General features: G+C 44.6%; 1 protein-coding gene across 6 annotated transcripts in view; it reads left to right on the top strand.

The window, feature by feature from the left end:
• Nucleotides 1–23,833, top strand: part of BTBD9 (BTB domain containing 9) — a 483,830-nt gene that overhangs the window by 445,422 nt on the left and 14,575 nt on the right. For all 6 annotated transcript variants that reach the window (XM_034962027.3, XM_034962029.3, XM_055113567.2 and 3 more), the window contains one exon: nt 14,304–14,382. In XM_034962027.3, coding sequence (XP_034817918.1) covers nt 14,304–14,382 — 79 coding nt within the window. The remainder of the gene's footprint in view (nt 1–14,303; nt 14,383–23,833) is intronic.

Here is a 23,833-nt window from a genome sequence, read left to right as displayed (position 1 = left end):
TTTTTTTTTTTTGGTCTGTATCTTCATATTCTAAACTATATGCTTATTCTGCTATTTCCTAATTACATTACTGGAATTATCTATTGTGTTCCTACTTTGAAAGATAAGGATTTAGTTTCATTGCCCTCCGCCCTTGCAAGTACACACATGCACCTGTCTGCTTCATCCTCCTGTTTAGTTAAATCACAGTTTTTCTTTGTATCAGATTTCTTGTTGGCATTAGGATGACTATGTAACTATCGTTCAGAGCCAAGCCATGTAGTGTAGTATGATCACCTTTTTTTTTATCATTTGTTTTCCCTAGAGTTAAAAAGTGGCCAGGCGCAGTGTCTCATGCCTGTAATCCCAGCACTTTGGGAGGCTGAGGCAGGTGGATCACGCAAGGTCAGGAGTTCAAGACCAGCCTGGCCAAGATGGTGAAACCCCATCTCTACTAAAAATACAAAAATTAGCTGGGCATGGTGGCAGGTGCCTGTAATCCCAGCTACTTGGGAGGCTGAGGCAGAGAATTGCTTGAACCCGGGAGGCGGGTTCAAGCCTCCCAAGCTGGGAGGCGAGGTTGCAGTGAGCCAAAATCGTGCCACTGTACTCTAGCCTGGCAACAGAGCAAGACTCCATCTCCAAAAAAAAAAAAAATTGCTTAGTTTTCTGTATACCTATCATTCATTAATTTTCTGTGTACTATCACTGATTCTTCCCCCACAACACAATTTGTGTTGTCAGAGCAACACAAATTCTTGTAACCTGGTTAACACATCTGGTCAATTAGTTTCTCTTTCTCCCTTGAGATGTTCCCATGAGCTGCCCGCCTTCCCTCTGCAGTCTGGACTAGTTGTCCTGTGGGCCTGTTTTACGGCTCTCATCCTGGGATCTCCCATCCCATTATCTTAGGAATTCCTCTTGCCTTTATTCCATTTCACATTCTCTGTTTTGTGGATCCCATAACTTACTTTCTTTCTTTCTTTCTTTCTTTCTTTCTTTCTTTCTTTCTTTCTTTTTTTTTTTTTGAGACAGACTCCTGCTCTGTCACTCAGGCTGGAGTGCAGTGGCACAGTGTTGGCTCACTGCAACCTCTGCCTCTTAGGTTCAAGCAATTCTCATGCCTCAGCCTCCTGAGTAGCTTGGAGTACAGGTGCGCACCACCATGCCTGGCTAATTTTTGTATTTTTAGTAAAGAAGGGGTTTTGCCATGTTGGCCAGGCTGGTCTTGAACTCCTGGCCTCAAGCGGTAGTATCCCATAACTTTCTTTATCTTAAGTTGGTCCTTTGTTTTGGTGGAACACATTTTCTGGTAGTTCCTTGTGAATGCATTGGAGGTGAAGTTTTTATTTTATTATTTTTATTTTTCTTCGCATAAATACAAAGAGAGGATGAAGGTGAATTTTTTTTATGCCTGAATGAAAATTTCTTTATTCTGTTCTCATACTTCATTTACTTTGTCTGGGAATGGTCACTAATTTTTCCCTCAGCATTTGGAAGGAAGTGATCTATTATCTTCTCACCCCCAATGTTGCTTTTGAAAAATTTATGTGAACCTGATTCCCAGGTCTTTGTGATGACCTGCTTTTTCCCCCTCCAGAACTTTTAAGATCTTCCAAAGTTTCTTAATAATATACTTTGGTGTGGATCTTTTCTCATTTCTTGTAATGGCTACTTAGTAGGATCTTTAACCTGGAATCTTATGTCCTTCATATGTGGGAAAATTTGTTGTGTGACTTTGGCACTTTCCTAGCTCATATTTTCTCTGGAACATCATATTTCTTACTGGAACATCTAAATTAGATGGTGGAATTCCTCATTTGATTCTTCTATTCTCTTATACTTTCTCTTCTATTTTTTATCTTTGTCATTTGATTTGACATTCTGGGAAATTTCCTCAACTTAACTTTCTAACCCATTTGTTGAATTATTTATGTCGCTCATAGTTTTAATTTACAAGAGCGCTTTCTTGTTCACTAAATGTTATTTTTTCATATCATTTTATTTATTCCTATTTCAAAGATGTAATAATGCTTCCTTTTATCTTTCTGAGGATAATTTAGGGTTTTTTTTTCCTGAAGCTTTATTCTGCTTACTGAACTGTATCCACGTCCTCTGAGTCATTACTTTTCTCTATTTGCTGTTGGTCATCTTTCATGTTACAGTCTTTTTTTTGAACATTTTAAACAGCTTTACTGAGATACAATTCATATGCCATACAATTCACCCACTGAAAGTGTACAATTCCATGGCTTTAGTATATTCACAGAGTTTGCATCCATCACCACAATCAATTTTTGAACATTTTCATTACTCCAGAAAGAAACCACATACCCAATAGCCATCACCTCCCAATCCCCCCAGTTAATTCCCCAGCCCTAGGCAACCACTAATCTACTTTCTGTCTGTATATTCTATACATTTCATATAAATGGAATCATACAATACATGATCCTTTGTTATTGGCTTCTTTCACTTAGCAGCTTCATCGTATTATATTAATAGCATGTATCAAAATCTTATTATTGCTGAACAGTATTCCAGTGTATGGATATACTACATTTATCTATCCATTCATCAGTTGATGGACATTTGGGTTGTTTCCACTTTTTATTATGAACAATGCAGCTGTGAAGATTCATGAACAAGTTTTTGTGTGGACATGTGTTTTCATTTTTCTTGGGTATGTATCTAGAAGTAGAATTTTTGGATCATATCACACCTCTCTATTTAACCACCTGAGGAACTGCCAGGTTGTTTTCCAAAGTGGCCACACCTTTGAACATTCCCACAAGCAGTGTATAGGGGTTCCAGTTTCTTCACATTTTCATCAACAGTTGCTGTTATATTTTTTTAATTTTTAATTTTATTGATACATAGTGTTTTACATATTTATGGGCTACATGTGAATGCTTTTTACATGCATAGAATGTGTAATGACCAAGTCAGGTTATTTGGAGTATTCATCATCTTGAGTATTTATCATTTCTATGTGTTGGTAGCATTTCAAGTCCTTTTAGCTACTTTGAAATATACAATACATTGTTGCTAACTATAGTCACCCTAGTCTGCTATGGAACATTAGAACTTATTTCTTCTAACTAACTGTAAATTCCTACCTATTCACCCCCCTTTCTTCATTTCCCCCTCCCACCCTCACACCCTTCCCACCCTTTGGCATCTATCATTCTGTTCTCTATCTTCATATGATCAAGTTTTTTTAGCTCCTACATATGAGAGAAAACATGTGGGGTTTGTCTTTCTGGGCCTGAATGATATCACTTAACATAATGACCTTCAGTTTCATCCGTGTTGCTGCAAATGACATGATTTCATTCTTTTTTATGGCCAAACAGTATTGCATTATGTAAATGTACCACATTTTCTTTACCCTTACGTCCATTGATGGACACTTAGGTTGATTCCATCTCTCTGCTGTTGTGAATAGTGCCACATTAACATGTGAGTGCAGATATCCCTTTGAAATACTGATTTCTTTTTTTTTGGATAGATAGCCAGAAGTGAAATTGCTGGATCATTTGGTAGATTGCATGTTTCCAGAAATTTATCCATTTCCTCTAGTTGTACTTTTAGATTTTTAAAAATTTATTTCTCAGCTTGAAAAATAGTAGTAGTTTATTGAGAAATCTCTATACTGTTTTCCATGGTTTCTGTACTAATTTACATTCCCACCAACAGTGTATAAGAGTTCCTTTTTCTCTTCATTCTTACCAACATCTATTATTTTTGTCTTTTTAATAATAGCATTCTAACTGAGGTAAGATGATATCTCATTGTGGGTTTGGTTTACATTTTCCCAATGCTTAGTGATGTTGAGCATTTTTTCATATACCCTTTGGCTATTTGTATGTCTTCTTTTGATAAGTGTCTATTCATGTCCTTTGCCCATTTTTTAATGAAATTTTTATTTGTACATTCTGGATATTAGTCCCTTGTTAGATGAATAGTTTGCGGGTATTTTCTCCCATTCAACAGATTACCTTATCACTCTATTGATTATTTACTTTGCTGTGCATAAATTTTTAAATTTAATACAGTCCCATTTGGCTAGACCAATATCCTGAACTGGTTTCCCTATGTTTTCTTCTATTATTTTTATAGTTTCAGGTCTTACATTTAAGTCCTTAATCAATCTTGAGTTGATTTTTGTATATGATGAGAGATAGGGGTCCACTTTGCATATGGATATCCAATTTTCCCAGCACCATTTATTGAAGAGGGTATCCTTTCCCTGGTGTAAGTTCTTGGTTCCTTTGTTGAGTATCAGTTGGCTGTAGATATGTGGATTTATTTCTGGGTGTTCCAGTATACTCTGTTGGGCTGTTTTTATACTCATACCATCTGTTTTGATTACTATAGCCTTGTACTATATTTTGAAGTCAGGTAGTGACTGCAAAGCCTCTAGCTTTGTTCTTTTTTCTTAGGATTGCTTTAGCTATACTGGCTCTTTTTTGGTTCTACATGAATTTTAGGATTTTTTTTTTCTGTTTCTGTAAAAAATGACATTTTTGGGCTGGGTGCAGTGGCTCACGTGTGTAATCCCAGCACTTTGGGAGGCCGAGGCGGTTCATTAGGTCAAGAGATGGAGACCATCCTGGCCAACATGGTGAAACCCCATTTCTACTAAAAATACAAAAAAATTAGCTGGATGTGGTGCCGCACACTCATAGTCCCAGCTACTCGGGAGGCTGAGGCGGGAGAATCGCTTGAGCTTGTGGGGTGGAGGTTGCAGTGAAATGAGATCGTGCCACTGCACTCCAGCCTGGCAACAGAGCGAGATTCCATCTCAAAAAAAAAAAAAAAAAAAAACACAAAACGACATTTTTGGATTTTTGGTATTTTTGATGGAGATTGTATTGAATGTGTATATTGTTTTGGGCAGTACAGTCATTTTAATGGTATTAATTATTCTAATCCATGAGCATAAGATGAGTTTCCATTTGTTTGTATTCTCTTCAGTTTCTTTCATCAGTATTTTGTGGTTTTCGTTGTAGAGATTTTCCACCTCCTTGGTTAAATTTATTCCTAGGAATTTTTTTCCATGGCAGCTATTGTAAATGGGATTGCCTTCTTGACTTCTTTCTTAGCTAGTTCATTATTGGTGTATAGAAATGCTACTGAATTTTGTATGATGGTTTTGTATCCTGCAGCTTTACTGAATTTGCTTATCAACCCTTAAGAGTTTTTGGGTGGAATCCTTTGGTCTTTCTGAATATAAGATGTCATCTGCAAAAAGGAACAATTTGACATCCTCTTTTCCAATTTGGATGCCTTTTATTTCTTTCTCTTGCTTGATTGCCCTGCCTATGACTTCTAGTACTATGTTGAATACGAGTGGTGAGAGTGGGCATCCATGTCTTGTTCCAGTTCTTACAGAAAAGAATTTCAACTTTTCCCCATTCAGTACGATGTTAGCTATGGGTTTGTCACAGATGGCTTTTATTATTTTGAGGTATATCCTTATATGGCTAGTTTGTTGAGACTTCTTATTATGAAGGGATGTTGAATTTTATTAAATGCTTTTTCTGTGTCTATTGAAATGATCATATGGTTTTTGTCCTCGATTTTGTTGATCTAATGTATCACGTTTATTGATTTGTGTCTGTTAAACCATCCTTGCATCCCTGGGTTAGATCCCACTTGATCATGGTGTATTATCTTTTTGATGCTCTGTTAAATTTGGTTTGCTAGTATTTTTTTGAGAAGTTTTGTGTCTGTGTTCATTGAGGATATTGGCCTGTAGTTTTCTTTTGTTGTTTTGTTCTTGTCAGGTTTTGGTGTCAGGGTAATGCTGGTCTTGCAGAATGAGTTAAGGAGTATTCCCTCCTCTTTGGTTTTGGGATTTTTTTTTTTTTAACTTTATTTTTTTTAGAGACAGGGTCTTGCTCTGTTGCCCAGGCTGGCATGTCATGGCACAATCAATGCTCACTGCAATCGCAAACTCCCAGACTCAAGCAGTTCTCCTCCCTCAGCCTCCCAGGTAGCTGGTATTATAGGCATGTGCCACCCAGTTTTTTAGAATAGTTTGAAGAGGATTGGTATTAGTTCCTCTTTATATGTTTGGTAGAATTTGTCAGTGAATCCATCAGGTCCTGAGCTTTTCTTTGTTGGGAGGCTTTTTGTTATGGATTCCATTTCACTACTCATTATTGATCTGTTCAGGTTTTCTATTTCTTCCTGATTCAATCTTGATAGATTGCATGTTTCCAGGAGTTTATCCATTTCTTCTAGGTTTTCTAGTTTGTTAGCATATAGTTGTTCAGAATAGTCTCTGATGATCTTTTGTATTTCGGTGGCATCAGTTGTAATGTTTCCTTTTTCACTTCTAATTTTGTTAATTTGGGTCTTCTCTCTTCTTGGTTAGTCTAGCTAGCAGTTTATCAATTTTGTTTATCTTTTCTAAGAACCAATTTTCCATTTCATTGATCCTTTGTATTTTTATGTAGTCTCTATTTCATTTAATTCTGCTCTGATCTTTATTGTTTCTTTCCTCCTGCTAATTTAGGAGTTTGATTTGTTCTTCCTTTTCTAGTTTCTTGAGGTACATTGTTATACTGTTTATTTGAAACCTTTCTACTTTTGGATATAGGGGCTTAAACCTGTAAACTTCCCTCTGAGTACTGCTTTTGCAGTGTCCCACAGGTTTTGGTCTATTTTGTTTTCATTTTCATTTGTTTCCCTGGAGAGGGCAGTGCCACCTTCAGTGACAGTAGCCTAGGCCTGCAGGTGGGAAATGCCCGTGGTGCTTATACCTCAGCCCCTGCTGTGGTAGCCAGCACCTTGGTTGCCCCTCAGCCCTGAGTGCATAGCCTGTGCACATCTAAGCCCTGAGGACAGCAGGCCATGCTTCTCCTGACCTCAGGTCCAGCTTCGCTGGGCTCCAGGACAGTGTGCAGTCTGTAGAGGCAGGCCCTAAAATAGAGCTTTGTTTGTGCCTCCACCCCAAGCCTCGAGGATGGTAGCCCATGGTCACCCCTGCCTACAGTTTAGGGGCAGCAGCCCAGGCTTTTCTTGCCCCCATTCCCCTTTAAATGTTAGGCATTGTGAAAGCTGGCTGGAAGCTTCTAGTATATGGATGGGTTTGTGGGCTTCACTGAGGGTTATCAGGCAGGGATTAGATGTTTCACTAGGATACCCCTGCCCAGCACACTGGTGCTTTCTGTGCCTTCTCACTGGAATGCCCCTTCAGATCTGCATGAGCGTGTCCTCCAGTTGTGTAGGTGTTAGCTCATTTGTCACCTTACCCAAGAGACCTTCCCTAAATATGTTAACTAAAGCAATGTGTTCCTCCAAGTCTACTTAACACTGTTTTGTGTTTCTCCATAGCCCCTTTTTAACGCTGATAAATTTTTTTTTCTGTCTCCTTCCCATTAGAACATAAGCTCTTGGAGGGCAGGAACTTTGTTGTATGCTATATCCTCAGGGTCTAAAAATGGGCTTATTCCATAGTAAGGACTTGATCAATATTTATGGAAGAAAGGAGAGAGGGACAGAGAGAGGGAAGGTCGTTCAGTATCTGTAGCTCTTTCCTCTTGGGCCAGTCAGCGGCTCCCGAAAGGGACTCTCCAGTCTCCTGCCTGGGGTTTAAGACTGTATCACGGTGGCCTGAAAGCCAACTGAGGGAAGGGAACTGGGGGGTCTCACCATCCGGGATATGACTTCCATGTAACTCCTTTGCTCTCAGCTGCTACAGGATTCTACCCTCTGCTGTGCCTAGGTCCCCGGAGTTCAGATCTTCTCTGTTCATGGTCTCCAGAGGGAAATGTGTGTCTCCTGTCAAGGTGAAGGGATGGTTGTCCCCACTATGCAGGAAGGAGGGGAAGGGATTTGAGGAGTGCACCTGCTCCTTTTTCCTTCTTTCAACCAGTCTTCCTGGTTCAGCCCCCTGCACACCTCCACCTTCAAAGGTAGCTGGTGACTTGAGGATCTGAGCCTTTCTAGGGTTCTGTGGTGTGATTCCACTTGCTTTCTGTGTGCCTTCCTCTCTGAGGTGCCGATGCAGAGAGACAGTCACACCTCCTCATTCTTCCTCTTTGTTTTGTGGTCATGCATGTGTCTGCATGTATTAATTAATTAATATATAACACATATATTTGATGGGAAACAAATATTTCTTTAGTGCCATTTTAGTGGAAAGAATGCATTCTGTGCCATGTGTTGAGTTTGCTGTGTTTACTTGCCAGTCTGGCCCTAGCCAAATACTTTCCTGTCTCTGTCTCCCCAATGTTCAACAGGTCTGCTGCAGAAAAGTTCTGATATGTGCTTTCTCTTTATAGTATGTGCAGTAGAGTCACATAGTTTTCCAGATTCAAGAAGACTAGGCACCCTCACCATTGCCACAGGATCCTGAATCCTCAGAGAAGGCAAAACAAGGCTCAGGACAGAGAGCTGCTCTCTGCTGAGCACTACGGTCACCCTTTCTCTCGTCACTTATGGGCCTGTGCAGTGTCCTTATCATCCGGAGCCACTCACGCAAACCCTCCCTTGCTGATGGCGACCGTACATTCCTCCCATCCGGTGGCTCTCCTGTCCTCTGCTTCTTTCTGATGGTGACACAGCTGGCTGGAGCCAGCAGCACCACCTGCCGGATCCACACTGCTACTGCAGGACCAACTCCACTTCCCCCCCTCATTTTTATATTTGTAGTTTAGCTAATTCCATCTCCAGCAAATTCCTGCCCACCTGAACACAGACATTGTTTTACTCCCTTTCTCCTCTTCTGTCTCTTTTTATTTATTTCAAGAACTGTTTAAAATCCATGAGAATAAAAATAATATAACATTTGCTCACATACTTATCCCCAGAATTGACCCTATTTAATATTTTTTGCATATACTTCAAGTCTTTTTTATTTTAATCAAAGAAATGAAACATTCTAGTTAATGCTGAAATCTCCTTTGTTCCCCATCAGCAGTCCCAGTCCTCGCCCTCTCCTCAGCCAACACTGTCAAGAATTTAGCATCTATCCTTCCAGAATATTTCACACTATTTTACAGACCTGTATGTTTTCCTGAGTCATGCATACAGTTTAGTGTGTGTAATCCCATATTGTACATATTGTCCTCTAACTTGCTTTTGAGCAAGGCTTCTGTTTTAGATCTTTTTCCATACTGATCTTTTCATAGAGCACCTGCTGAGCCTCTTTTCTTTCCAGTTTGCCATATGTGTGAATGTAAAGATGTGAGAGTAATAGCCAACAGTTAATTTGCTTTCACCACATGCCATGCTCTTTGTGTTTTCTCCTTGAGTCCTCACAACCCCAAATGGTGAGTACTGTTATCACCCCTACTTCACACGGGAAACGGAGACTTTAGCAGATGGTCACTTACCTGAGGCCACCTTATGATCCACTCGTGTGTATGATCCATATGGTTCTGGCCCCGGAGTCATGACACAGACACGTAAATGAGGTGTCAATAATATTCTGGGAGCCAGGAAAATAAAACCCAGGGGACAGTGACTAGTCAGTGCCTTGGCCTCTAAATTATTTGAAAGGTCTTCATCTTGCCCTTTGGTGGAAAGAAACTAAGCTCACAGTCATTAAATCTGGCTTCTATTGCTGACTCTATCCTGACAGCTCTAGGATGTGACACAGATTACTTCTCTTCTCTTTGCCTCAGTTTCCTCACCTCTGAAATGGGATTCAGATTGCCTGGCTGCCTACCCAAAAGATTGTGTTGGGAACCAAATGAGATAGATCATGACTCTAAGACACTTTGTAAACCAGGCAGTGGTCTGTGGATGGGGAAGTCTTTTAGGATGACAAACCTGGCCCGTTATTTTAACTTTCCTTATTAAAAGACCGCCTACCATGTTCCAGCTACATCCCCATGATTTCATTTGCATTACAGAATTTAATCCTCATTCCTCAAGCAGCAGCTTTAGAAAGATTGTTTTAAATCCCTTGTTTTTCTGGCTTGCTTAATTACTACTCTGGCAACAATATCTCTTTTTTTCCTCTTTCACATATACTTAGTCTTTTAGCTTCATTATGGGTTAAATTGAGTTTTGTGGGTGGGTCTGGGCACCCTCTCAAAATTTATAGCTTTATTTCTATGGAAAAATTGTTTCCAAGCATCAAACAACCAACTACAAGGCAAGTTTTGGAACAGCACCTGTTTATAAGTTGGGACCACTGTACTGTTTGCATTGTTGTCTAATGAGTTTGTGGAAGGAGAGCTCATCTCCCTGGTGAGATTACACACTTCTTAAGGAAGGGGCACTACATCTTGCACGTGTCTTCCATAGCACCCAGCAGGTGCCATGCACAAGAATGTATTCAAAACATACTTATTTAATTCTTCCAAAGCCCAGCTGCTTGTCTGCCTCCAAGACATGGGTGCTGATGGGAGTCACCTTGGGTGTCCCAAGAACCTCTGTGGTAATCATTGAATCATATACTGTCAAACTTGACAGCTCACAGATGAGGCCCAGGAACACTGTATCTCACTGGCTGAATGTAATTATAGTGGTAATAACACTATCAACTAATTTTTATAGTATTTAATATATGCCAATACTTTTCTAGATGTTTTATATTTGTTAATGTATTTAATCTTTACCAAAATAATTTAGGTAGTTATTCCTATTATTCCCATTTTACAGGTGAAGAGACTGCAGCCTAGAGAGGCTAAGCAACTTGCTTAAGGTCCTAGAGCTGTTAAAAGCACAAAATAAAGATTCAAACACGGGCAGCCAGGGTACAGAGCCCATGCTCTCCACCCCTGTGCCACATTGCCCCTAGTCCTGAAAGACCAGGAGTAAAGCCTGCTGTCTTGACCGTCACCCATGACCTCTCCACTGGAATACTTGGCACAGTAATACAGTGCTGGCATTCTCACTGGCTCCAGGCCGTGTGATCTGTATTATTAAATCCTTGGACAATAGGCAAGATAGGTACTCTGTTTAATGCTTATGTGTATTAGACATTCTACCAAGTTTAAACAGGACAGAAAAGCACCAAAGTAAACTAAATGGCTCTTGAAATTCTTCCATCCAAAGCTAAAATCTGGACCAACATTTTGGCAAACATTCTTATAGACATCTATGTTTTAATACATATGTGTATAGTTCTGCACATGTGTGCATGGGAAAGAATAAACAAAAAATAATTTAAAAAGTAAATAAGTTTAAAATTTTTATTAAATAAAAAATAATTAAAAATTTAAAAATAATACCTATGTGTATAGATACCTATTTAAATTGGACATAATTGGGACCTCATTCTAGATGCGTTTCTGTGAGCAGGTGACCGGTGTTATTTCTGTCAGCATTCCGGAAAGGGTAACGGTTCATCCAGTCAGAGCCAGTATGGGGTTGGGACGTCAATCCTTCGTGGGTTTTTTTGTTCTTATTAAGCTTTTTTGTTTTTATTAAGACCATATTTATTTTTTAACAATTCACTGCTCCTGTTCAAACACCTTCCTCTCAGCGCCCAGCCCTGGCTCTGAACTGGGCGGGCTGCCATGCCTCTAGCAGTCTGTTGTCTTTCCTGGAAGTTTTGCCTACTAGAGAAGAGATTCTGGGTACCTGGTGAGTTGGAATATTTATGCAGCTATCAATAAAGCCCAATAAACATGGCAGTCAAGCTTTTGCATTGACTAAACAATGCTGGTGGTTTTTTGGCTCTGTGAAATCTCAGCCAAGGCAGCTCCTTTGAGGTTTCACAGTGATTGCAAATGTGGTGACCACTCTGGTGCCACCTTGTCATTTCCCCTTCAAGCAACATGGCAAGTTATTCTGAAAAAGTTCAGGGGAAATGGAATCTGATGGGGGGAGACAGATGCTCATTTCCTTGTCCTAACCAACTTCCCTTACTACTGATACTTTGGTTTAGAATTGCTATCCGGCTCTGCTGAAAATGAAATCATATATTCAACTCTCAGGCTGAAGTCCACTGTGATTAGACATTAATGCAGTGTAATGGAAGATTGGTATTAAATTGAGACCTTCTGATCTTCTTACTCCTCAAAGTTCCCTCCCGCTCAGACTGCTGCCCTGCCAGCCCTGCCTCCCCTGCCTCTCCTGCCTCCCCATGCAGAAGCAAGGGCAGTGGGGCCAGAGCCCAGAGCCCAGAGCCCAGAGCCCAGAGCCCTAAGCCTGACGTAGGGAGAGGAGAGTGGAGGCAAGAGGAGCAGCAAGGGAGATAGGGGAGGGAGACCCAGGTTCAGGCCGGCTCTGCCCAGGACGGCTCCCAGCGAGACCTCACTGCCTGGGCTCCTCAAACCTCCTCTACATCGTGGAGGGAGAAGTGCGTGGGACCACAGGGCCGTGATTCTGGGCCTGCCTTCACTCTCAGAGCCACACGCATGTTGTTGAGGACTAAGAGCTTCCAACTGTCCAGAATCACTTTGATATTTGACAGGCATCGAGCTAGAAGGCTGAAAAGAACAAAATCTTTGCTCAGTTTCTTCCACTCCCGCCGCCTCCCCAAGCCAGTCCTTTTTGTGAAACTGACTTGAACCTAATAGCTGTCACCAGCTACTGTCACTCATCCTATTTCTTTTTCTCTTTCTGGAGGCGTGGCCTGAGAAGCAGCCAGTGGGCCAGCTTTAGTGTACTCTTAGCTTCCTTTAGGGACAGGGATGGGACTCTGATGTCCCAAACAGTGTGAACCTTGGCCAGGGGCTGCTCCCTTCACTTCCCCTCACCTGCTGGAGGAAGAACGTGAGTGTGTGGTCAGTTCCACTGCTTGGCTCGCAAGAGACAGCTAGGCCTGTGGAAACCCCACAGGGCCTTGCAGGCCCCCCTGCCGCCGGCCCACGGGCTGCATCCCATCTAGCAAACTCCCCAAGAGAGCTGGGGGTCTGGGAGGACAGCAGTCGCCCACCGAGAAAATAGGCCACCAGCACAAGCCCTGGGCATGGTCAGATGGCGTCACCTTCATGTGTGAATAAGAGCATTTTTATGGAGACAGTGATTTTTCTTTGTTTCCAGAACACTGGTTTCAGGGGCACAGACTTTACACACAAGATGGTAATGACTTTTTAATGACCTTAAGGGGACTGGTGTCCAGGCAGCAGTGAATCAATCTCAGTGGGAGGTTCATAGTGAGAGGGAAGATGGAACACCTGAAACCAAAGGGGGAAAAACAAACTGCAAATACATATATATTTTCTTTGCTAACATTACTTGGTAATTAGACAATTACAGGAAACAGCTTCCCAGCAGCTGGCATTTCCACTGTGAGAGCAGAGGAGGGATGGCAGCAACTGTGAACTCCTCACATTTATTACAGAAAATATTACTGGAGTTTACAGTCGTGGGTGCCGTGCACTCCTCCAGTGCATTCTGATGAGCTGCTGAGCGTTCAGCCAAGAGCAGAACTCCTCCTCTCAGGGTCTGTTCAGGGCCTGCTCTGCTGAGTCTTAAATGAGCTGGCCTGGCCCATGCTGATCAATGAGGAATTGCCTTGAAAATATCGGGGATGCTTTTGAAACCACCCAGACAGAGTCAGGCCAGTCTTAAGAATAGACGGTGTCGGGGGCAGCGTTTTGGAAGCAGGAAAGAAGGGGGTAGAGGCCTGTGGAGAACTTGCCACAACCCCCATGTGCCATCACTCACATGGTGGGGTCAGAGGGTGGTGCAGGACCCCCACTGCCCCAACCCAAGTGCTGGAACTCTGCAGCCCTCCTGCATCCCTGCCCTCTTCAAAACTCTCCTCCTCCCAGAAGCCTGCCGTGCTGAGTAACTGCTCCCCCTTGGCTGCGCATCTGATGAATGACTGAGGTCATTCTGCCAACAGCCCTGGAGTAGGCCCTGTCATGGCCCCATTTTATAGATGGGGAAATGTATTTATGAACTCCTGCCACCGTGATTACATCTATTTGTCCGCACTTTTTTTTTTATTATTACTATACTCCAAGTTCTAGGATACATGTGCACAACGTGCAGGCCTGTCACATATGCATACATGTGCCATGCTGGTGTGCTGCACCCATCAACTTGTCACCTAACACTAGGTATATCTCCCAGTGCCATCCCTCCCCCCACCCCTTGTTGTAATGAGCTTGGTCTGCCCTTTGTGCTTGTTTATGGAGGGCTTTGTAAGAAGCCTAAGTGACATTCACAGATGGGGAGGAGTGCCTTCTGTGATGGGATTGTAAGCTCCTGAATAGGGACACTGTGTATGTCCTGCCTCTCTCAGCCATACATTAGGTGCAGCCCAGCTGCCTGCCCCTCCTATAGTGCAGGTCTCCGAGGACGGGAAGCCCTCCCTCCTCAGTGGACATGACTCCATCGGCCACACTACCAGAGAGTCAACCGCACCATCTAATCAGGCAAATGGTTGTTTCCTCTCACAGGTCCTGGCAGTCAGTAACTTTTGAAAGGCAGCCTGCCTCCTTCATCCGTATCGTTGGGACACACAACACAGCAAATGAGGTAAGGGTCTCTTTTCATGAGAGGTGCCATGAGATTTCATGATGTACAGGTAAATGCTACATCCTGAGTTAAGTGGAATTGTTTGTTCTGCCTGCTAATGGCCTGCTATTCAGACAGCTTGGTGTGGAGAAAGTCCTGCAATTGCACAGTGGGGTTATCATTATCATTTTTGGATATCTCTTCATTAGCAAATGAAAGCCAGCCCCTATTGCTTTGCTAATTCCTACAGCTCTCTGTGGAATCGGCCAACCACAGAGGGCTTGAGAGGTCAAACACCCCATCCCTTGTCTCTGAGTCCTCAGCCCTCCCAAATGACAGCAATTGTATGAGGTTTCTTGCCCCTCTGAGCATGGCGTCTAGCAGGCGGCCGTGCTGCTGCCTTATCGCTCCCTTGCTGTTTTGTAGTCACACTGTGTCAAGCGTGTGCCTCCGAAGAACCTCTGGTTTAAGAGAGGCAGCATAGGAAATGATGGGTCGAAATGCAACAGGTAGATGAGAAACATAAAAGTAGCAACATTTCTGCAATTTTACCTTTCCGTGATCTTTCTCAGATTTATGCAGGATTGGCTCTATGGTGTGCCACCAGGACAGTCGCATGGGACCCAGTGCTTGAGGTTTAATGCTCTGTGGCACCATCTTGAAATGCTTAGGGTCTTTTTACCTTTGAATTGTGTTTTATAAATGAAGCTCCACGGCACAGCGGAACACACACCAGGACCTTGGAGCCTCAGCCCACACGCAATCCTGCCTCCTGCCCCTTCCCACCTTCCTGCCATGAGCTCTCAGCCACCCGCTCCCTGAGCCAGGATGCCTGGGTTCTGCTTGGCCTGCCCATCCTCATCTCACCCATGATCACTGCCCTCTCTACTCCCAACAGGGGCCCTGGCACAGGGATGGGCGGAGCCCGAGTCTGGTGTGAGTCCTGAGCTCAAGTCACAGGATAGTGCCCTGGGTGCCTGTGAGGGGCTACACTGGCCGGCAGGGCGGTGGCGGTGGGGTGTCCCTGTGCCCGAGGGAGCACAACATTAAGTAGCAAATAATAACCAGCGTGACAGCTTGAGAGAGAGACCCTAGATGAAAGCAGAAAGGTTTTTTACTGCTTTATGAACACAGGGCTTCTCGTTTCCATCCAGCAAATGGGCCCTGTGCTTGGGATTCATGCATTGTCTTTATGGAATTAAAATTTCCCCAGAACACATCAACGTGTTTCTGGTACTTCAAAAAGCATTTTTAAACGTGAAAATATTGTGATAATTTAAATTCATTTTGGCTTTTTATTTATTTAGAATAAAAGTGGTCCACGTCTACAATGTGTTTCTTGCAGAGAGGAACTTGTAAACAGAAACCTGGAACTTTTCCTCTTGCCTCTTTATTTCAAAACAAATCTGAAAACTATAAAAGTAAACCAACCGATGTTTTCTAAAGAAAAATTCAAGAATTATAAACACCAGGTCATAAACAATTGAAATTTTTACATAGTAACATATTGAAATCGAATTAACTGTTTTTCATTTGCAGTTTTTGCTTTTTATACACTGCATCCCCCCAAAAATTTTAGACCAGTTTTTTTTTTAATTCCCAAATGGAACCCTGAAATTTTGTATTATAACAGAAGGAATTCTCAAGTCAGAAAAGGCTAAGAAGCAGCAAGGCAAGTCTGCCCAGGGCCTTCTTCTAGGGCTGCCCTAGGTCCCAACCCTGTTACCTCAGTGACCAAGGAAGAAGAAAAGAATCTTGGACTTTTTTTTCAAAGCTATTCTAGATGAAGAATGATTTCCCATTACAGAGCTCGGAAGTTGGAGTGTAAGACCTCTCTTTGATGATGAGTTTCCCAAAAATCTCTGTACAAGGGGCCCCAACCACTTTGGTGGAGATTGGACCAGCCATTTTAAATGGGTTGGATAGTAGGTCACTAGTTAACTTGTGATCCATCCCATTTGGCTAGTGAATAACTTGCTCAGTTGTCTTTTTGAATCAGTTATTGATCAGGGGAAAAAAGCCTCAAAGTAGTGTTGTCAACTGGGAAACATCTTTGGTTTTTTTTTTTTTTTAGACAGAGTCTCACTCTGTCACCCAGGCTGGAGTGCAGTGGCACAATCTCAGCTCACTGCAACTTCTGCCCCCTGCGTTCAAGTGATTATTCTGCCTCAGCCTCCCAGTTAGCTGGGATTATAGGTGCCCGCCACCAAGCCCAGCCAATTTTTGTAATTTTTTTTTGTAGAGACAGGTTTCACCACGTTGGCCAGCCTGGTCTCGAACTCCTGACCTCAGGTGATCCACCTGCCTCAGCCTCCCAGAGTGCTAGGATTACAGGCATGAGCCACCACACTGGGCCAGGAATCATCTTAAGTCATAAAATAAATAATGAACAGGATCTCATTCTCAGAGAACAAAAAAAGGCACAATAAGCCAGGTGCATTGGCTCACGCCTGTAATCCCAACACTTTGGGAGGCTGAGGCCACAGGTTCGCTTGAGCCCAGGAGTTCAAGACCAACATGGGAAACATAGTGAGACCTTGTCTCTACTTAAAAAAAAAAAAAAAAGAAAAGAAAAAAGGCTGGGCCTGGTAGCTCACACCTGTAATTCCAGCACTTTGGAAGGCCAAGGCAGGTGGATCACTTGAGGTCAGAAGTTTGGGACCAGCCTGGCTAACATGGTAAAACCCCGTCTGTGCTAAAAATACAAAAATTAGCTGGACATGGTGGTATGTGCCTGTAATCCCAGCTACATGGGAGGCTGAGGCAAGACGATTGCTTAAACCCAGGAGGCCGAGGTTGCAGTGAGCCAAGATTGTGCCACTGCACTCCAGCCTCGGCAACAGAACAAGGCTCCATCTCAATAAAAAAAAGAAAAAGAAAAAGAAAGAAAGAAAACCAATTAGCAGACACGGTGGTGTGCACCTATAGTCCCAGTTACCCAGGAGGCTGAGGCAGGAGGATCGCTTGAGCCTAGGAGTTCGAGGCTGCAGTGAGCTATGATTATACCACTGCACTCCAGCCCTGGGCAGCAGAGTGAGACCCTGACTCAAAAAACAAAAAATGTACAATAAAGCTGAACTGTATTGGGCATCAAGAATACAGCAAACCCTCAGAGAATGTTCTTTACTGCAGCATACTGGGTTCTGGGACATTATTTGAAAAATGTCATAACACCTATCTTAGAGAACAATGGAAATGTGTGTAAGCCAGTATGGCAGAGTTCAGAGGCGTGAGGGACGGGGTCACATCAGGGAAGGAGGGTGACTTGGGTCAGGCAGGATTCCTGGGAGAGACAGCTCTAGAGGATATGACCGCATGGACAAGAGCACTTCGTGGAGCTGGGGAGGGCCGCAGCATAGGACAGGAGGCTGGAGATGAGAGTGCAGCACCACCCTGATTCACAGTCCCATGGGAGCCAGAACTGTGCCATCAAAAACAGGGGTCAGGGTACCTCTCTCACTATGGAGCGTGGCCTGGAGGGCAGAGGATGCAGGGTTTCCTCCGTCTGTCCCTGCTTGTTTGCTAAGTAACATCAGCAGCTGTCTCAGCTGGCTATTCTGTTGGCTAAAGTAACATATTGATTTCTCACAGTCCCAGAGGCTGGAAGTCTGAGGTCAGGGTGCCAGCAGACTCTGGTTCTTGGTGAGGGCCGTCTTCTGGGTTCTGTCCTCAGACGGCCTTCTTTGGTGTGTGCACTTCGCAAGAGACAGTGACAGAGGGCGCAGGCATGAGCGCTCAGTCTCATTTCCTATAAGGACACCAATCCCATCACGGGGGTTCCACCTTCATGACCTCCGCTGAACCTGATCACTTCCCAAAGACCCCACTTCTAATCCCATTCCATTAGGGGTTAGGGCTTCCACAGAGGAATTTGGGAGGGACACAAGCATCAGTCCGTAACAGTGGCCTTCGTTTTAGTCAGAGCCAGAGAAACACTCTGTTTCCCTTTAGCTACTCAGTGTTTGTGAACGCAGAGACTTTGTGCTAGCTTCAAAAACTATCGATGGATTTGGTCTATGGCATGGAAAGGTCTGTCTGTGTGTGTACAATAAAGGGAAATCTGCGTGAACACACGCTTTGCCGAATGGCCCAGGTAGGCCTGTCTTCTGCAGGTGCTTCCCCATCAAGAGAGAGGCGGGCAGAGCAGGGACTGGTGGGGAAGCACAGCATGGAGGCTCCTATGGAAGAGCATTCAAGAGAAGATCTGGTGGCTGGGCAGTTTGGCAAAAGTTGGGAAGTGGCCTGGACAGTGTGTAAGTAGCAGCTAGCAGAGCAGCCGGCTGTTTAGAGAGACCTGAAGTCATTCTTGGGGGCAGGAGCTCAGTGGGTTGATAGCTCTGCAACAGGGACCATGGAAACTGCCCCGAACTCCAAACACCCCCGGCAGCTGCTGGAATAGGAGAAGGCGGACAGCAGGCAGTGCGTGGAAGCAGGCCCCCCAGGCTGGCCTGACTGAGCTAAGGCGGACTGGGATTTCTTGCCTGCTGTAGGTGTGTATCTGTCTTGCTCCAGTCGGCCAGGTCTTCCTGCATCCAAAGGCTCAGTCTCCATCTGCTGCATGCTAATTTTCCCCGCTTCCCTCCGATCTGTCCAGCTCTCAGGCGACAGCGGCCTCGGCAGTCTGAGAGTGTAGATTTCTTGATCACCTGCTCTGGCACGCTTCTGATTTCCTGCGGCATTCCATCCCTCTCCTCTGGGAAGTGTACGTCTGCTGCTGGCATCTGTCTCTCCTCTTCCTTTGTGAGCACCGCAGCAACGAATTCATTTAATTTTTTAGCTACGTTTACGACTTCTGTCAGTAAATTCCCCCAATGCTTACCTCTTAAAGACTCCACCACTTCCTTCTGTGACCCCTGTTCCTTGTGTACTCAGCATCATCCTTATCATTTATCTGAACTCCTCAGCGCACTCCACTTTCACTCCCCCTCAGTATGTGCTTCTGTGGTCCTCTGCTCCCTGCTCGCCTGGCTCTGGAAGCTCCCCTGTGCTCGGCCCGGTGCTCACGTGTGTCTTTTCTTTACCCTCAAACGCTTCCCCCAACTCCTTTGTCTTCCTCCCATGCTCAGCACTAGATGGCAGACAGATGTCGGTGTGTCTTTCAGCACATCCACCCTCCGCTTCCATTGTTTCCATGCATCTGATTGTCCCCACTGCCTGTGGCCAAGGAGGTCCTTCTTGACCATTTCCTCAGTCACTTTATGGTGGTCTCAGCTGCCAGCTTAGCAAGTTCATGGTCATTCCTGTGTGGTCGTTCACCTGCCTTCAATGCTAATCGACTCTGAGCCACTGGGGAGACAGACACTGCTCCTCTTCTAAGTTTCTCACGTCTAAAATAAACTGGACCTTGTCAACAACGTTACAAACATCGAGGGAGTCTTTAGTTTCAGCCCCCAAAACTGTGCTCAGAACCACACTGGTTCTTATGTGCGGGGTCTCCCAGAAACCCTTCCATTTCATATGTTATTAATTATCTGAGTAAATAACAAAGGCACATACCTACATCCTTAAATAAACCCAGCTGGGAGTAAATAAGATCAATTCTGTGCACCCATGAAAATCAGGCAGTGATGTTCAAGAAACAGAAGCTATGCCTGTTTCTTTTTATGGCTTTTATAAAAATGTGGGTTTGAAAGTTCTGGAGTGATTTTTTTCAGTACGCTGGGAGCTCAGGGGCCCACAAGCAGTCTTGAGAGTTAAAAAGGACTGTAGGAAAAGGAAATTCTCTGCAATGTATTCAGAAAGACAGGGTTTCTGCTCACAAGAACCTACATGAAAGCTTTTACCAAGTCAATAGCAGAAACTGAGGATGGTATTGACAGGCTTTAGGCAGCTCTCAGGTTCCATTTTACTTACTGAATTTATATAGTGAGGAGAGAGGCTGTGTCATATTCATCTTTGTATCCCTGGCACCTAGCGTGGTGCCTGGCATGTGTAAGCATAGAGGACCTGTTAACTGAATGAATGGGTGAGTGATCTCATCTGTACACCCATCTCTCCCTCTCCCAGTCAGTCAATCAAAGAAAGCAATAAAGGAAAAGATGTAGTAAACCAACTTTTCATTATCAAGAGGCCGTGGCTTTCCAATACAGAGTTTCTGTAGTCATATGGAGGATTTTCTTAAACCAGAAACATTTGTAAATGGAAAAGTATGTGCACCAGATATCTCAGCATCTCCTAGCTTAGGACCCTTATAATAATAATCATTATTATTAATTACAATAATAGTAGCTAGTATTTGCTGAGCGCTTACTGTGTGCCAGGTTATCTTCCAGCCCTTTATATTTATTACATGATTTAATCCTCATATATGAAGTAGGTTCCACTCTCACCCTCATTTTAAAGATGAGGAAACTCAATACTAAGTGTTGGCAAAATTGTGGAGCAGTGGGCAGTTCTCCTCCAGTGCTGTGGGCAGATGGACTAACCCTGTCACTCTGGAGAAGAGTTTGGTGTTTTGTCCTAAAGGAGCATATGCACACATTCACCCTATGGCTGAGCATTCACTTCCACTCCTATGTGTATTCTCCAACAAAGCTCTTGTACCAGTTTAGGAGGCAGGAGTGAGGATGCTGTCACCGCAGCCTTGTTCATCCTGTACCCAACGGGACACCATGAGCGTCCATCCACAGAGGATGGGTAAGCAAAGCACAGCATCTCATACAACGGGCTGCAGGGACTGTAGGTGGATGAACATAACAGCATGTTGAAGGACAGAAGCGAGACACCAAAGAATACGTATACTAGGATTACATTCATGGAAACTTCAAAAGCAGGCAAAGCTTTACTACAACATTCGTGCATACACAAGTGGTAAAACTGCTAAGAAAAAGAAAGCAAGGGGACAAATCTTATCTGAGCCAGAATTGGGGTTTCCTCAGTGAGGGGGAGGCACCACTGTTTCTTGTCCCACATGGTATTTCTATGGGAAAACTGTGCCTTATGGCATACAGTTTTGGCAGTAAAAAGTTTAGAGGCAACCGAGGCTGAGAGATGTTAACTAATTTGTACGAGATCACCCCAGTCTTGAGTGGCAGAATCAGAATGTGAATCCAGGCAGTCTGGCTGTAACATCGAGGCCACTGCGTCTCCCACAAAGGCATAATAGATGGCAATGTGCAAAATGAGCCCAGCTGCACCCTGGCCCAGAACTCTATGAGTCAGGCATTAATAAGCAGGTGGCTCTGAGCATGCTGTGTACACCAGTTTGTGCTAGATCTTGGGGAGAAACTGAGGCAGGACCCTTCCTTAAGGGGATGGCAGCTTCACCACCTGGTAGAAATGAATCCCCATTAAAAAGCCCCTTAACTCTGGGTGAGATTTCAAATGGCTGTACCTGATTGATGGTAGAGACATCAGTGAATGAAAACAGCAGCCACCCCTGAAGGAGGAGGGTGAGTCCTGATCTGTAAAACGGATCGAGTGATCCTGGCCCTTGCAGTTTGGGAGCCATGAATGAGTTTATGTCTTAGAGGACCTGGGAGGGTGGGAGGGTGCAGAGCACTCTGCAGGCTGGCCGCTCCTTATTCCAAGGAGAGTGATCAGCCCATAAGCGTGTCAGAGGAGCATCTGCATGGGCCGACAGCAGCAGGACAGAAAGTCTGCAAGTGGCTGCTTGAGCTGCCCTCCAGGACCACTCGGCTCAGGGCCTGGAGTGAGGCAGAATTTATTTACTGGCTTTGGTCAGACCAGTGAGTGGCTCTGGGCTCCCATGCCACCCTCGTTCCCATAGCAACATGTGGCTCTAATGGAAAAAAACAAAACAGGGAAACAGACTCTTAAAGAAAAAGTGAAACAAGTGCTCCTTCCTGGCATGGTGATAATTATTTCCGAGGTCCCCCTGCCCCAGGTCTGATTCCACTCTCTCTGGCCCCCTGAGCATTTCCCCGGCAGCATCCTCCAGAGGACCATCGTCTCAGCCCAGAAGCACCTCAAAGCAGTCACATGCTGGCCCCAGGGCCAGAACCCCCAGTGGGCGCTCTCTGTGCTCTGTGGCAGAGCACAGAGAGAGCAAATGGAGAGGCAGGCCTCTCCTTGCAAAAGCTCCTGGTCTGCAGAGAGCACCAGTTCCAGCCTTCAGACTCCACTTCTGTGTGGGAGAGAACCTGGCCCTCCAGGGGCTTCATGTCCCAGCAACTGGAAATGGATGCCCACAAAGAAAACCTGCTTGGGAATAGAAATAATGGAAACAAACTTAGGTTTCAGATGGCAGCACGGAGGCCCTGTATGGCGCATGCGAGGTACGGGGCCAGAGAGGAGGCAGTGCAGGGACAGCCGGGATAGTCAAGCCCAGCGGGCAGCCTGGTACCTGTGAATCTGCATTGTACCAGTTTAGGAGGCAACAGTGAGGATGCTGTCACCGCAGCCTTGTTCATCCTGAACCCAATGGGACACCACGAGCGTCCATCCACAGAGGATGGGTAAGCAAAGCACAGCATCTCATACAACGGGCTGCAGGGACTGTAGGTGGATGAATGTAACAGCGTGTTGAAGGACAGAAGCCAGACACCAAAGAATACGTGTACTAGGATTACATTCATGGAAACTTCAAAAGCAGGAGGTTCTGACTGGCTCCCCACCACACTGCAGTTCTTGAGAGCAGAGACTGTGTTGTAGCATCTTTGTGTCCTCAGCACCCAGCCCAGTGCCTGGCACACAGTAACCCCTCCATAAATCAGACCATGGGCCAGAGCGTTGGTGTGGGATTCCAAAGGGAATGAGCTCTCAGGAATCACTTGTGACAGCCTGAAGCCAGATGAAGGAATAACTGAAGATGGCATCAAGGCTGTGACTGCCATGCCCTTGGAGAATGGCAGAGCTCTGATGGTTATGAGAGAGTCTGGAAGCATTCGGTTGCACAAAAATATAGGCTGGGGGAGAGGCAGTGAAAGCTGAGCCATCCAAACAAAAACTTGGATTTAAGGATTATACCTGCAGATAATGATCAAAGCCAGGTGCCTCAGAAGAGCCAGGCTAAGAAGAAAGGGGTGCGGAGGCTCTAGAAGCTGGTTCCACGAACCAGCACTGGGCAGGCAGGGAGGCAGAGGATGCACTGAGGGGAGCGAGCAGTGAGTGGAAGGAAGGGAGGAGGGGGCCTCAGCACTGGTGCCAGCTTCCCCTCCAGCCAGCCGTGTGGCCCCAGTGTCATTTTACCTCCCTGCCTCTCAGTACACTTGCCTTTGAAATAAGGAGAGTGAACTAGATCTTAAAGCTTCCTTCCCAGTGAGACAGGAAAAAAGGCAGAAAAATATTTAGTTTGTTTCATAATTATAAAAGAAGACCTTTTAGGCCGGGCGCGGTGGCTCACGCCTGTAATCCCAGCACTTTGGGAGGCCGAGGCGGGCAGATCACGAGGTCAGATTGAGACCATCCTGGCTAACACGGTGAAACCCCATCTCTACTAAAAGAATTAAAAAATTAGCCAGGTGTGGTGGTGGGTGCCTGTAGTCCCAGCTACTCAGGAGGCTGAGGCAGG

This window comes from Pan paniscus, chromosome 5 (genome assembly GCF_029289425.2).
Source record: "Pan paniscus chromosome 5, NHGRI_mPanPan1-v2.0_pri, whole genome shotgun sequence".
NCBI lineage: Eukaryota > Metazoa > Chordata > Mammalia > Primates > Hominidae > Pan > Pan paniscus.
This window is presented reverse-complemented; position numbering and strand designations above follow the sequence as displayed.